This window comes from Anastrepha ludens, chromosome 6 (assembly GCF_028408465.1).
Source record: "Anastrepha ludens isolate Willacy chromosome 6, idAnaLude1.1, whole genome shotgun sequence".
NCBI lineage: Eukaryota > Metazoa > Arthropoda > Insecta > Diptera > Tephritidae > Anastrepha > Anastrepha ludens.
The window spans coordinates 105807149-105823925 of record NC_071502.1 but is presented as its reverse complement, the minus strand read 5'-3'; the positions used below and the strand labels follow the sequence as shown (position 1 = coordinate 105823925).

At 35.3% G+C, this 16777-nt stretch overlaps 2 protein-coding genes across 2 annotated transcripts in view; one reads left to right on the top strand and one right to left on the bottom strand.

Annotated features, from left to right (window-relative positions):
* The first annotated feature begins 1499 nt into the window (after positions 1–1499).
* Positions 1500–3637, top strand: LOC128867215 (succinate-semialdehyde dehydrogenase [NADP(+)] GabD-like). Its single transcript, XM_054108316.1, has 3 exons — positions 1500–1808; positions 1863–2151; positions 2310–3637. The coding sequence occupies exons 1-3, from the start codon at positions 1500–1502 to the stop codon at positions 3254–3256; spliced, it is 1545 nt and encodes a 514-aa protein (XP_053964291.1). The 3' UTR covers positions 3257–3637.
* Positions 3638–6449: 2812 nt separating this feature from the next.
* Positions 6450–16777, bottom strand: part of LOC128867214 (uncharacterized) — a 160537-nt gene continuing 150209 nt past the window's right edge. The window contains exon 8 of the mRNA XM_054108314.1: positions 6450–10830. Coding sequence (XP_053964289.1) covers positions 9276–10830 — 1555 coding nt within the window. The 3' untranslated portion in view covers positions 6450–9275. The remainder of the gene's footprint in view (positions 10831–16777) is intronic.

Sequence of the window (16777 nt, the reverse complement as noted above, 5' to 3'; positions counted from 1 at the left end):
CATGAATTTTTATTTTATTGTTTTTAGCCAATAGATTATTTATTTTATCTTTCCTTAATAACTTCAATTCGCGTACATTTTTCCCTTCGATTTTCTTCATAACTTTTAAACCTTCTTCAAAAGCATTGTAACAATTTATACTTTTATCACCGGTACTTCCAGTGGCAATTGACATAATTGCATCTGTATCAGGAAAAGGACTGTGTTCTTTGAAAAAATCTACCAATCTTTTTACATCGATACCATCCCTTTCTATTCTAGCATCTGTAGAATCACTGTGCTGATGACTTTTATTGAAAGATATGTCACAAAAATTTCTATGCTTTCAATAATATCTTTTCTATAAATAACTCCTCTGATCCATTTATAAACTACACTTTCAGTGGCACCTCGTTTTAAAGGACCCCCTTCGACGCTCATTCCTTCCATTAAAGTCTGATCACTTGCAATACCAGAAAAAAAAATATCTGATCGCCTAGATGTGAAATATCCTGTTGTATATTTTTCGAACTCTGCTGGATCCATTTTACACTGTAATTCCTTCATATCTTGCAGATAAATTTGTGCAGCCTTCGCATAGGGAAAATGTCCTGATGCGTCGAATAGTGAAGTCATCAGCTCAATACTATGTAGATGTAAATTCCAATCCCCCATAAGGTCAGCAGCAATGAAGTCTTTCAATATTGTTACCATTCGAAAATACGTAATCCATAGTTTTGATGTTTTATCTTTATTTTCAAGCTCAACTAACTTATCTTCAAAAATTCTACTCAGCATTTGAAATCCTTGATTTTCTGTAATTTCATTGTAATTGAACATTTCAAAAATCATCGATATTTATTCGTCATTCAATACATTTAAAAAATCGGTATTATTCTCCTTAAGATCTTCAAAAATTAATTGTGATAAAGCCTGCTGCAATAAGGTATGAGCACGTACTGCTCTAGCATAGGCACGTCCTGACGTTATGTGATCAATCGTATTTTCTGCATAAATGGTAGAAAGAACTTCTTTTATCCCACTTCCAGCCATAATATAACCAATAATATATAACGTTGGGAAGATGTTTGTCTTTATCTATTTAAGTGAAATTTAACGTAGAACTAAAAAAAATCATTTCCAACTAAATATTATGCTCCAATATATTTATTTTTCATATTTTTTTGTTTAAACAATGAAACAATTAATTGCACAATATAATATTGGTAGAAGTTACAATTTAGAGCATACAAAAGAAAATCCTGATGGTTACATGGCAATTCATTCAGTCCCTAAGAGATCCGAGGTCAAAACCCCCGGGCGCTCCACTATTAGTACAAAAGTTATTTTAAAACAAAATCGGGTGATTAATTTTTCGTAAGACATATTTCTCCACAGTCAGCAACTTTTTAGACTTAGATTAAAGAAAAAAGTAAATATTAAAGATAAAGTGAATAATAAAAAAATATGGCACCCACCACCGTTTGGCATTTCAAACCCCACACAAAAAAAATTCAAAAATGTATTTTCCCACATTTCGTGTTTTCGATTTTCGCCACACTATGAAAATTCGAAAATTTCTACGCCACAAATCGGCCTCTCAAGCGCATTCACTCTGGCTCACACAAGCCTACATTGATGGCAAATGGCTGAACGCCGCGAACGGCGCTAAATTCGAAGTCCGTAACCCTGCAAATTTGGAAGTAATCGGCAGTGTGCCCGACATGACCGCTGACGAAGCACAGCGTGCGATTGATGCTGCGACTAAGGCATTTTATGCGCCCGAGTGGAAATCCATCACAGCACGTGAGCGTTCTCAGTTACTGAAAGTGAGTAGCCTTTAAGACTCTGAAATCATTTACAAATTTGCGCTTCCTCCATAGAATTGGTACGGACTAATAGCGCAGCACGGCGCCGAGCTAGCCGATATAATCACGGCCGAATGCGGCAAACCTTTATCAGAGTCAAGAGAGGAGGTGGCTTATGGCAATTCGTTTGTGGAATGGTTTGCTGAAGAGGCACGACGCATTGACGGACAGATCATTGCTAGTTCTATGGCAAATCAGGAAATATTAATACTGCGCGATCCAATTGGTGTTGTGGGACTTATAACACCATGGAACTTTCCGATGGCGCTAGTGTTACGTAAAGCAGCGGCGGCACTGGCATCGGGTGTGTAGAAGAATTTTCTGCGCTTACAAAGTCTGTTTACATGGCAAGCAGGCTCAGAAGAATATGCACTTGAAAAGATCTTTTTTTAAAAAAAGAGAGCATTACCTAAACTCTACTTACCCATTCACATAACTCTTTTTTCTTCTATTTCTCTTTAGGCTGCACTGTCGTTGTGAAACCTTCTGAGGATACGCCACTTACCAGTCTGGCGCTTGCTAAGCTTTCGGAGTTGGCCGGCATACCAGCAGGCGTTTTTAATGTGATCACTTCAAACACAGCTCCACCCATCGGTGAGCTCTTCTGTAGTAGTCCACTGGTGAACGGCATCTCCTTTACCGGCTCCACCGAAGTAGGCAAACACTTGTTTCGCCAGTCAGCTGGATTACTGAAGCGTGTCTCGTTGGAGCTTGGCGGCAATGCACCTTTCATTGTCTTCGAAACGGCTGACATAGCAGAGGCTGTGAAGGGCGCAATGGTTTCCAAGTTTCGCAATTCCGGGCAGACTTGTGTCTCTTCAAATCGATTCTACGTGCATTCTTGCATTTATGAGACCTTTGTGGAGCAACTAAAAGCTCAAGTTGAGGCGCTCAAAATCGGTCCGGGTCAAGACAAGGAAGTGCAAATCGGTCCACTTATTAATGCAGCACAGCTAAAGAGAATTGAGTCCTTCATGAAGGATGCGCGACAGAGACACATGCGGGTATTATGCGGTGGCAAGCAATTGGCGGACAAAGGACCGCTTTTTTACGCGCCCACCATCATCACAGACGTAGATCGTACAGCGCGCATATACCGCGAAGAAGTATTTGGACCAGTAATTGTTTTGGCAAAGTTCGAGACGGAAGATGAGGTTGTGCGTAGGGCGAATAACTCTCTACGTGGTTTGGCGGGTTATTTATACAGTCAGGACTTGCAGCAAGTATTTCGGGTAGCGCGACGACTTGAGGTCGGCATGGTGGGCGTGAATGTGGGATTGATGTCGCAAGCGGAAGCGCCATTTGGTGGCATTAAAGAATCGGGTATTGGACGCGAAGGCAGTCACTATGGTGTTGATGAGTTCACTGAAGTGAAGTATATCTGCTTGGGTGGGCTGAAGTATGATTGAATGTAGGATGAGGTGGCTAATCAATATAGCAGTGATGATTTCAGGGGGTTGAGGTGTGTATTGGGGGGATTGAAGTGATTGAAGTGAGATTTACACAGAAGCCATTGTGACGTCGAATACCTCACACAGGTGAAGTATATCTTTTTGGGTAGGTTGGAGATTGATTGAGTGGGAGCAGTTGCGCTGAGAAAGAGTGGTAATCACTATGACATCAATCAGTTTATGGGAGTGAAGCTTTGGGTGGATTAAAGTATGTTGGATTGCGAGTAGTTGCGTTGAGGAGGTGGGGTAATCACTATGGCAATAAGCAGTTTATGGGGATGAAGTAAATTGGTTTGGGTGGACTTAAGCTATGATAGATTTGGGGTACTCGCATTGCGAATAATAAATTTATGACAGTGAAACTAATTCTTTTTGAGTGGACTGAAGTATGGTGGATTGGTAGTAGTTGCGTTGAGGGGGAGGAGTAGTCACCATGGCATCAATAAGTTTATGGCAGTCAAATATTATTTTTTTTTTGTCTGGTTGGACTGAGGTGTGATGGAGTGTAAGTAGTTGGATTGAAAAATAGGGTAGTCAATATGATATCAATGAGTTCGAGGAGGTGAAAAATATGTATAGTATTTGGGTGGAGTTAAAGGTGGCTGAAAATAGATAAATGGAAAAAAATGTATAACCTGCGATCCCCCATCTTCCCAACTTATTCCATTAAACCATGTTTGTGTATTGTTTTTAATTTGTTTGAAATCACTTTATTACTAATTTTACATAGTTACTCTAAAATAATATATATGCACTTGTATATTATACTTAACTACATACATTTTTTTCTTTCTCATTTATCAATTTTTATTAGGTTTTGTTTTTCTTACGTGGTTCCTTGTGCTTGTTTAATTGGTTCTTTTTTGCTTACATCTTATTCGTAATTTTACATACCACTTAGTGTCTACTGCTATATAATTTTTCTCTCTTTTAATTCTGGTTTTTGTTTCTCTTTTTATATAATTCTACTGGGGTTTTTACAATTTTTATTTTCAATTCAGAATTTGGTTGCATTTTTTCAATTCACAATTCACAATTTTTATTTTATTTAAGTTAATTATTCTCAGCGCTAGATTTGCTGATTTGCGTTTCAAAAATTTGGAAAAGGACTTGTGAGGTTTTCGGAATCGCAAAAAAATAGTTTTTATATCCATAGTTTAAGTTTTGTGGAATTATAAGGTGAAAATTTGTAAGATTTTCGTATTGAGAAATTACAAATTTTTTAGACTAACAACAAGTACAAAGAGAAGCGCTGGTGGTGAGAATTATGTTTAGTACTCGCTTATACTTTTCTATATCTGTTACAAATCCCGAAGTTATTGAACTTAAAAAAATCCTAAGAGAGTTCAAAATAGGCCCGTCAAATTTAGAAAGAAAAAGGAAAACAATTAGAGAAGCTCAATTGGTTTATGCAAATTCAACACTTGAGCAATTCCAATGTCAAGTGAACCAAGTATTTTGGACATCGTCATTACTTCTTCTAAGCATTGGTGTATTTGTAGAGCTGAGTAACCAGAAAATATTTTGAAAAAATGTTATAGTTTTGAAAAGTGTTGAAAATTTTGGTATATAGTTTTAAAGTGAAATATTTTCAATTGTTTTTCACATTTAATATATCTTTTTTTAATTTTTAGGACAAAATACATTAATAAAAAAATGTTAAAGAAAAACATTAATTTTTTTTGATTTTTACAATTTTTATTTATTATTTGTTATGGCGTAAATTACGAACACGCACTTTTGCGCTCGCTAAATCAGTATTGGTATATAAGTCGGCAGATAATGCGGCTTCTATTACTAAATTTTCAGGGATTACTGAGCATTAGTCACAACTAATAATAAAACAAAAAATTTTTAATCGACAAAAAATTTTTTAACAAAAAAAATTTATTTTTTTTTCGTTATTCCAAAAGAAAAAAAAATTCTTCCAAAAATTTTGAACAGAAGAAATTATTAATTTTTGGACAAAGGTTTTCAAAAAAAAAAAAAAAAAAAAAAAATTTTCTTTTTTTAGAATAAAATAAATTATAAAACAGCTTGCAATTTTTTGGATTAAATAAAAGAATTATCTTTTTTACCAAAACACTAACAATTTTTTTTGTACGTTGTCAAATAAAATAACAAAAAATTTTGGATTTTTTTGAAAAAACAAACTGTAACTTCAGTTTAATTTTTATTCTTATTTTTTCACAAAAAAAAAAAAATTGTTTACGTGTTATTTTATTCTAAAAAAATAGTTTTTTTAAGTTTTTTAATTACAATTTTTTCCCCAGAAAAAACGGTTTACGGGTTATTTTATTAAAAAAAAAGTTGTTTTTGCCAAAAAAATTTTTACTTAATTTTTAATTTAATGTTTAATGTTTCTTATTTTTTTTTTCCAAAAACAACTTTTTGTAGTTTAGGATTTTTTGGATTAAATAAAAGAATTAGTTTTTTCCCAAGAAACTAAAATTTGTTTGGCTTTTTGAGAATAAACTAACTGAAATTAAAAAAAATTTAAATAAAATTTTTTTCCCCAAAAAAATGGTTGGTTGTTGTTATATTAATTTTTGTTTTTTTTTTTGCTTTTTTAGATTAAATAACACATCGAAAAAAAATTAAAATTAAAAAAAAAAACTAAATTAATTAAAAAAAATTAAATAAATAAAAATTAATTTTTTATTTTTAATTAATACAAATTAATTTTTAATTTTTTTCCCAAAAACAAAAATGTTTGCTTCTTATTATAATTAAAAAATAATCAATTTTTTTCCCAAATTTTATTTTTTTCCAAAAAAAGTGTATACATTTTTTTAGGATTTTTTGGAGTAGATAAAATTATTATCTTTTTTTCCAAAAAACTAAACATTTTGTGAAAAAACTATTTTCCAAATAACTGTTTACTCAATTATTATTCTTATATAATATAAAAAAAAATGTTTACGTGTTATTTTATTCTAAAAAAAAAAAATTATATTTTTTGTAATGTTTTTTTAATTTTAGATTTTACTTTTTCCCAAACAAAATTTTTTACATGTTATTTTATTAAAAATTTTTTTTTAATTTTTACTTAATTATTAATTTTAATTTTTATTAAAAAAAAAATAATTTTTTTCCCAAAAAAATTTTTTGTACTATTAATGTAATATTCTTAAAAAAATAAATCTTTTTTAATGTTTAAAAGAGCCGATATATTTTGCTTTAGAAACTCTATACCAAAATTTTCAGTATTGAATACTTCTCAAAATTATGAACTTTTTTTTCAAAATGTTTTCAGTCTGTTTTCTATTATACTGAAGCCTATAAAAAACTAATTTTTAACAAAAATGTTCGGCAATGTTCAGAATACTTCGATCACTTGCCATGGATTCGTTCTCTAACAGAACCCAGTAGAAGTGTGCAATCTGAGTAGACCATCAAAGAAAGTTCGATCATTCGTAAATGTCATTGTTGTTGTTAATACACATTTCGGGTAGCAGATAATTCTATACGCAGTCAGAGAAAAAATTGTAATAGCCTGTAGACCTAAGATGAGAATTGCAATCGCCTAATTTGAAGATATTTGCTTACAACAGCATAACGGTATTTTGCTCCTTAACGGTTTGTCTGGCATGTAATCTTTAAAGGAAATTTGGAGTGCGTGATTTTATTATTCCAAAGGTGACTATACTCTAGTCAAAATTAACCATTTATCCAATCATCTTTCATCATGAACCTTTCCTTGAACATGTGCTTCTGTAGTGTATGACGTCAGTAGTACTAGTAACACTAGTAACGAAGGTACTCTACATGTAACCACTCTCTTACCAAAGGGAATATCCTATGTAATCCTTATTTTTTGCTCAGATCAAATGAACAAAGCCACCAAAATAAAGTTACCTACAAGGCTACCGTGAAGAGTTAGTTGAACGAGCGCAAAACCATCATAAGATAATTTCATTTAAATTTTTATAGAAGTTGGCTAAGGGCCTTTGAGAACCTAGAGTTCTTGTTCTGAAGAGTGAATTTTCAAAATAATATATTTTTGAAAGTCCCTTTTTATTCAACTTCAGAATATGAAAATCTTATTAGACGGTCGATCTGGTATGTGTTCGAAGGAGACACATACCATATGTCCATTGACACTGACCTTTTTTACCATTTTTGGTTGTTTTTTTATTTTCTCTAGAGTTTTGTTTGTAATCAAAAGCGCAATAATTTTACTGCTTATTTCATCTGCAATATGAACAAAATTAGCTTGGGAAAATTAGCTGAAGAGAAGATCGCAACGTGGGAGTTTAATGATTAAACTTCCACCCGACTTAGACCCTGAACGCAACATGTGGGGACACTGTGAAGCAAGAGCTTCATTACACAGCATTTTTCTCTATTATAAAAAACTTATTTTCGCATATTTATTATTAATTCTTTTTCGTTAAAAATCACAAATTTCAGTGTATCACCGGCAGTTTTTATGTTTTAAAGATGGTGAAAGGACAAAACCAAAATTATCTTGAGTACCTACAAAAAGAAAGGCTTGCATTTCTAAACGGGAAGTCCTAGAAATTTTAGAAAGTCTTGCATATCTTATACCCGATTAGAGAATCGAAGAAATTGATATTCGTTTTTTGTTTTTAATTTCCATTTCTCTATAACTCAAACAGGTTTTTGCGTACAATGCCGTTGGACAAAATCAACTTTTTTCGGTATCAGAGAAAAATTCCATATGCATGGGAAACTATGGGTTTTATGTAGTAATGCTGGGTAGTAAATTTTTTATTTTCTCATCAATTAAGTTTTTTAAAGGACTTTAAACTTTTGAAGAGAAAAACCTAAGCAGAGGCATCCACTGCGTATACCTTATGTCATAGGCGAGAACTTCAACTGTTTTTTACGTTTTTATGAAACAGCACGAAAAACAAAGTTGAACATATCTTAAACATATTTTTTTTTCAAAATAATTCATTAGGAAATTTTAAAGATATTTAAGGTTATATTTTTCAAAGGGCTTTATTGTACTGCATTTGTCCTGGCGAAAGGTAAAAAAAATTCACTTTTTAATAGCCGAATGTTTCCTCTTTCGTCTAATACCCGCATTAATATCATGAAGAGAGTATAAGTAGTTTAAATAATTTTTTGAAAATTTAGTCCTTTTAGCTTTAAAATCCTTTAACAAACTAAATTCATAAGAAAATGCAAAACTGAGTATGCAGCATTTCCGGGTAAAACCTGGAATTTCACCTGCATTGCGAATTCTCGTTGGTAATTTTGAATGCTGCACAGCGCAATTAATGATTTCAGAGGCTCGAAGTTGGGAATATCCAGCCATCAAGATTATTTTCGAAAAAAAAAACAACTAAAGCGCTTCCTGACTAGAAAGAAAAAGTTTAGTAGTTCATTTCCTATTCATGGACTTTATTATTTTACTTAGGGTTCAACGCCTTTACACAAACTTACACTTAAAACATTTGTTTATGTGTCCACATTGAGGCATAGTAAATACAACTCATCAAGTTCTGTCAGTGGTCCTTTAGCATTTCTGTTAGCACTTTAAGGGTATAGATTAATTGTTTTTTTTTGTTTTTGTAATTTCCCTTGATTCTTTTTTCGATTCAGTTGCAGTAATACTGAAATGCAAATACAAAAGTCTAAACTCGAGTTATTCGCTTAAACTCTTAATGAGTAACTACAATTAGACCTTCTAATTTATTCATTTAATGCCCTCTTCATTTACTACTTAGCAGGCAACTATTTTTCGCTCAGTGGGTATTCCAAAAAGGTACAATACTTAAGTGTAGAAAACCAAAAACTTAACACTTAATACTTTCACATTAAAAATATATGTATGTATGTATTTTCCATAGCCGTTTACTACTACTGCGGCCCAAGCGCAAAGTAGGTATGCCTTCATCGACAACATCGCCATCTACCGACAGTGCCTTACCAGTGCCTGCCCCGCTGCGTACAACTGCTACACGTGCACGCCCAGCGGTTTGCCATGCAACCAACACTCGTACTTCTAGTATCTGCTGTGATAGGCATGACCCGGCCCCCGACACATGCGGCACAATATCGCCACGAATAGCGTCAGCATCAAGCTTAGGCCCAGCGTAATCAATATCAACTTGCCATAGGGCAATTCGCTCAACTCCTGACGCAGGCATATCTCTGGTGATTCGTCGTTTAGCACAAGTTCCTTGTAGTCGTGCGCACGATGCAGTAGACCGAGTTGCTCCAGATTCCACTCAATGTGCCGCGTTAGTTGAGCCATCGTAGAGATGTGCGTCACGTTCGGACAATTGTCGACACCGTTGCAAAGCAGGTGGCGTGGTATGCAGACCTCTGTGTCGCCGGGACAACGAAAGTCGCAGCCGCCGTCCTGTAGCAACGACGACGCCAAACTACCGTCGGGATTGCGTGGCAAATGGAACAGTTCGGTCCAGACCAAACGGAAGGCATTCTTGCCCGGCTGCCCATCGCCGGTATATTGTATCAGCACTGGCAGTGGTTCTTGATCGGCGCCGAGTGCACCTAAATCGGCTGCCGAGAGTATGGGTAGATCGCGTGCTAAGGAGATATTCTCGGGGCACATAATAAAGCGCGGTTCCAGTCGTCCCGCAAGGTATACTTCAATTTTGGCGCTATCACAACTGCGATCAGCAAAACGCGCTTTCTCCAAATTCAGCCACAGATCGCGTTGTGCCGCTACTTTCAGCTCCCAAATGCACTTTTCGCGACGGTAATGATGCTCAGGCACGGCGGCCATTGGGCCCGCCGCCATCGCCAATGCTTTTTTGAAGGGAAACACCAATTCACCATCGGGCGAGGGCCCCAATGTTATGGGACCGCATAGCGGACCGTGCGCAAACTCATAAGACGCCTCGAATAGTGGATTGGGATTCTTGAAATAGGACGTGATGGCATGTTGACCCTGCACGATCATCTCGAGATTCATTTGATCGGCGGAGGAGATGACACGCACTGCACGCGGTATATTATCGCAGAAGCAGGCGAGATTATTCTGGAACTTCTCGCGCTCCTCCCAAATCACCAGCTTGTCGACGCGTTCTTCGTGACAACGCGTACAGGCATTGTTGTTGTAAGGCAACTCCTTGAATGATACCGAAGTGACTTCGATGACAGCGCGCGCATACAGCCGACGATCGGTGACAAACTTATATTGGCAGCGCACATCCGAACCACCAGTGCGTTTGAAGATCAGCGAGTTCATGGGCGAACGTATCTTGCCGCCCGGATGCTTCCAGGCGTACATAACCTCATCGCAGAGCGTATTCGGCACCGGATCTCCAAAGCGGGTATTATTGAAGAAGTCATAGTGTGCCCAATAGTAGAGTGATGAGCCGCTGTAAGAACCTGTTTTCGAGTCGAATTGCACGTAGAGCGAAGGACTGGTGCTCACGAAGTCCACTTTTTCCATGGGACGCGAAAATGTGTCACAAAAGGTTTTGATGATTCGCGCTGGGTCGGGATGATCAGAGTCGTAGATTGTGAGTGATTCGCCACAGTCGCCGTCATACTTGAGAATGGGCGATTCAATGCGATTGATGCGGAAGCTGCAAAAAGAGAAAAAAAAATGGAGTGAGAAGTTGAGCAAAAGTGAGTATTAATGCGGAAATTTTTGCTAGAAATGCTTTTACAATGATAAAATATCATGAGCAACATCTATTACTTAAAGTAACAGGCACTGCAAATAAAATGTACTACTCCCAGTGCACTCAAAAGTTCGATCTGAGCACCAACTAAAGGCCGAGTTTTGTTGAGGATTTCTTTTAGGTGTCAAAAAACGGACGATGGCCACAACTTTGGTTGCTTGCTAAAGGATGGAATTTATTAAAAGTCAGCTGAAGAGAGGCTATTTCAGTTACACAGAAGTATGATTGGTAGAGCTGGAATTCTTTTAAAAGACACGCAGAAGTGCTGGCCACGATGTTGTTGGCATCCTCTGCCTACTTTGAGATTAGAGGCACAGAAGAAGAAAAAGGAGGTGTGATGCCTATTTCGTGCCCTGCCGGAAGGCGCTCTAATGGATACTAAAAAGTCAAATCGCCTTAACTCAGTTTCTAATATACAACTAAAGGCGATTGCTATCAGTGTCACATAAATTAGTTACTTTAAAGCCTCAGATCTGAGTTGACACTATCACGATTTTTTTGCTTTTACTTATGTAATTTTTAAAAAAAACTTTGAGTCCACTATTTTTTCCTCCCGGAGCCTGAAGTTCTTATTTACTTGAGATGCAGAAAAATACGTGCCTTTATTATTTTTTTTTTGTTTAAAAAAAAGCAAGGAAACTAAGTAAGCAGACATGTCTGGCAGCGTGCCAGTGAAGAAGTGTCCCTGTAGTGTAGTAAGAACTTCATCTCCTCTACAAGTTGCACTTGTGCCCAGTTCACCTTCTTGCTGCTGGCCTAACTGTGACATCACCTTGTTACTGCACTTAATCCCTCAGAAATATACACACATCCCAAATATGGTAGAGTGCGGAATCTGAAATACGAAATGGTTCGTCCGCACAATTTCCACTTCGTCAACACTGCTCTGAATTGGTTGACGCTGCAAAAGCCAGTTAGCACGACCGTACGATGAAGTCATGAAGATATGGTGTGACCAAAGTATACGATTTGTTTTTTTGTTTTTTGGGCGCTTTTCTTCATAAAATTGCATAACCTATGACACAAATACAGGCATACCTGTATAGCGCTATGAGTCGGCACATATTGGTATACGCCCACCCAATCCGCTCGGGCAGCACAGCGAGTTGTACAAAACAAGGTACGAAATCTGCTACTGGCGCTAAAGCACGGGGCTCGGCAATTCTGAGCTGCCCTAAACCTCTGCTGCAAAGCCTACAGGTAGTGAAGGTGGGCAGCCAAGCAGCTAGGCAGCTTATCAAAGGGTATGAAAATATATGTATGTACGAACATATGGACCCATGTGTGTGCTTGCTGGTGGCAAGGTGATCATTTGCTGTTGCAGCACGAAATTTTGTGAACAGCCCGGCATGACAGTGGATTTCACACAGTCGTGCATACATGAGTGTGTATGAAGGGAAGGTCTGTGTCACCATAAGCTACCTACAAACTGGATTATGAGGATATGAGCACCGCCAGCACATCCCGTCGTGCAGCCGGCAGTCAGATAGGCGCAGCACTAGGCGCTCTTGGCGATTACGTAGCGTGCAAGATGCTATAACGCTGTTCAACATAGCGCCGTGTGTCATGTTTGTGTAGCCTACACGTAGCGACCGTAAATATTTTTGTTGTGCGCTTGCGAATTGAGTTGCCATGGCATGAAGCGTGGAAGTAAAGTAGAAATGAAATTTGGTAATTGGCTGGGAAATAATGTGTGTACATGGTGTTCATAGTGACTAATTTTGTGCAAAAATTCAAAACTTTTTCTAAGTGGAATGTTTGGAATTTTCGGAGCACATGCGTTTTAAAGTCTGGCGATGTATGTGTGACTTTTGTTACTAAAGTTATGTAAATTTTTCTTAAGGGAACGTTTGGAATATTCGAAACATATGTAGTTTAGTTCTCTGTCGAATCAATCTCTACTCTTACTAGCACTATTTCAATCGTGTATCTGATTCTCCACTGAAATTTGAATTTTAGTGCGGCAATATGTGGAATTTTCAAACGAAAATGGCTTAAAATATGAATATTCTTAATAAGCGCGTACTTTCTGTTACATTTACATCTGACAAAAATTACAAGAATTATTATTGTTTATTCCTAGTTCTGCACACGTAAAACTGAAATTAAGATTTAATTTTTTTAAGCTTATAACCAGCTAAATTAGAATTTCTATTATTATTTATTCATATATGAAAAATGCTTATATCTAAATATGCACAAGGAGTACTAAAAGAGAAGCGTTAGCTGCTAGGACTAACGACTCCATGCAAATGAATATGAGTTAGGTGCTACAAAATTATAGCTAATTCATTTCATTCACTTAATTTATTCACCTATTCAAAAATATTGTTCCTTTTCTCTATAAAATAAGAAGATACTCTTTCGTTGAGTTAATTTACAATAGTTTATTAAAGCAAAAACAATACCTTTAAAAAACAGAGTGAAGTTTCCAAACACATGACTTGTTGTGTTTTTATTTCATTTTAGAGCATTTCATTTAAAATTTTAGTAGTTCATATAAAATGAGAATTTAATACGCCTTGAAAAATACATTTTGAAGCTTATTGGACCTTCATAATGTACAATTTGTATTACAACAAAATAACAAATGCATTGAAATATGTGAAAACTAATTAAAGGGGAACAAGTGAAATTTTCGAAATACTATATTTTTTCTATTATTTCAAGAGAATTATTGTATTTCAGCAATATTTCCAAAAATTTGGTGAAATGGAACAAGTGGAATTTACGAAACAATACAAAACAAATTTTGCAAATCTATCACATTTTCTGCACTTTTTTAAAATATTTAATCATTTTTACCCTTTCCTTTACGTTTTCCACTATATGTATAATTTTATTATACCCACGTAGGTGTATGCATACATAGATACATACATACATATATACAATGAAGATAAAAAAATTTTATAAATGTTGCCATACTAACTGCCATTTTATATGGATGCTATGCTCTTTACAACCAACCTCTACCAACCTACTTAGGCTTGGTATTGCAGTCTATAATAAAATATTATGTCATATTTTATTAGGCAACGAAATGTAATTGTATGAATTCCAGCGCCAATTTAGCGTACAATTCCCCCCAAACTCGTTTCCTCTCACCCGCTACCTCGCGTTTTCTCTCTCTTGTTTGTGACTAAATATAACTTTTATGCTGCACGTAAATACCCGTATGTGTTTGGGTGTATGTGTGTGTGCATAGCTATTATAGATATTTGTGTGAGAACCTTAGTGCAGTGCCCGAGCCTCAGTTGTAGTTGGTTGCTGAAACTGGCATTTTTGTGGTTGGCTGATTGTAAATGCTCAAGTTGGTTGGGTCTTTGCCTTTCACCATTGCTGTGGATCAAAAGCGAAAATTGGCTTAAACTAAGTTACTGTTATTATTATTTTCATTTCATTACGTTTACTAGTTTCATTTCGTGCAATTTTTATCTGCCATGTGAGTTCGCTTTTTCAGCTATTTAGTCACATTCGCCTTGTAAGTTTGCTGGTGTATGTGTGGAAGTAAGTGAGGGCATGGATTTAGATTCGTTTCCATTTTTCGCCAGCAGGTCACACTTTTATTTTTTTAATGCAGTCACGCGCCTTCTCTTACCTTAGTTTCCCTACTACCTGCCACATGCGGTACATTTACTGCACACCACACAGCAACAAGCACACACACATGTATATGTATATATGTCGGTGCTTTCAAATATGTTCCTCGCCTTGGCTGACTACTAGTCTGCTTGCTTGTGTGGCAACAATAACTACAAACGCTGACTCTTCCCTCTCGAACACTTTGTTGCTTCTATTCTCGTTTGACGTCCATGCTCGTAATTGAAAAAGTTTTTGTCATCTGAATTGCTGAATTACATATACACCCCCCAGTCGTACCGCCAACAAATCGCTCTATCCGTACCTAAGTGGATTTTCAAAGCATCAACTTTGTGGCATGCAGCCTTGATGCAGATTTGCTAATAATAATATTTTGAGCATTTTTTGGATATTATTTTTCCATATTGTTTTATGAGGATTCCGTAATAACTTTCGCATTCCTCATCCTTTGTATTGTGGTTTAAATGCATAAAAATACAGTACATTGCTGCATAAAATATATAAAGAATTTGTGGCAAGGTTTTTAATTAAAATATTATAGTTAAAGGATGAAAAGGATAATGTGGTTTTAGCGTTTAATTAAAAATAAACAAAAATAAATTTTTTTAGTAAAGGTAGTGCAGATTATGTTAGATGGTTTCGGAAATTTAGTTAGAATCATATATTGAGTGAATTCTAAAAGCTAAAGAGTAATTATTTTTCAATTTTAAGTACAAAATAGCGAAACGAATTGGGGGAACAAGTGGAATTTTCGAAACGCAACATGAAAATGCAATTCTCGTTCAAGACCGACATTCATTGTTCGAACTAAATTTGTGGGGAACAAATGGAATTTTCGAAACAAACCAAAAATAATAATAATGAGAATGATATATGTATATACGGGCGTGAGAAGGATAGATCATTTACTACTATATTATAAAAATTTCAATAAGTATTGTATTATAAATGATGAGCGACATGTTGATCAACTAAAATCTGTGAGATTCAATTAAAATTGTGCTTGAATTTTTACAGGACACTCACAATATTTCAGGCAGTTATTACTTTAACGCAGTTTTCAGTGAACATTCGACTAGAATGCCACACAGAAAACTGCTAATATTTGCTTCACGGTATTGAGTCAACTCATTGAAGCAGGCATAAAGAGAAATTTAGTTATGAAAACAAAAATAGAGCTCACAAAACACATTCCTAAACGGCATCTGGTATAGCAATAATAATGATCCAGAAATTCCGAAAATTATAACTTTGCTGCTCCTGAAATTTAAATAAAATTTGCGTTACTCAAGGAAAGTAGAGTGATATCCAAGCCAAGCTAAAGTGTAATTCAGTTGGTCACTAAAAGTTTGCTTAATTTATTTTATAAATGTTTTTGATTCTTTTTTTATCACTTGAACTCGTTTGGGGAATCCTTTTCGAAATAGTTTCAGGAAAACTATGAGATTAGTTATCGGAAATTTAGCCGAAGTCAGGTAAGACAGGCGAGACAAATCACCTGTTTTATATTATTGTAATATAGAGTTTATATTTGATGTAAATAGTTTTCGAAAATTTTTAAAATAATGGAAAAGTTTGGTACTGTTGATAGTTGATGTAGAAAAAAAAAAATAGAAATTAAAAACAAATACAATTTATAACTAAATTAATACTCAAGTTTAGTAAATTCTCAGCATAAACATAAAATGGAACATATGGAATTTTCAAAACATATTTTAAATGAATGATTTTCTTAAAAAAAATGAAACAATTACATCCACTTACGAATAATATGAAAATATAGCTTGATAGAAACGAATGGAATTTTCGAAACATATATTCTGGCCTGAACTATTTACACATCTTTAATGCGCGCATATGTTATATGTAGTATGTAAGATTTTTTCACTTCATTAAATTCACTTTGCGCATTTTCACTTGAAGAGCAGTCGTTATGGTATATTTAGCTTCCATTCAAAGGCTATAGGCAAGATTAAAGGCATTTATTTTAATAATTTATGCTGAAATCAACATGTTTATATTAAAGTAATCGAATTTTTGAAAATTCATTTTCAAAATCCATTAAAATTAGTGAACATTCGAGATTTTAAGCAACCAGCGGCTCAGTTCTTAGTTGATTTTCTTATTTATATTTCTCCTTTTCATTGTTCACTTACACTTGTTCTTTACACTTTGTTCGTACTTTGCTCAACAGTTTTCGCCCTGCGATAATTCCGCCAACACTTGCTAAGCACAGAGATAATAT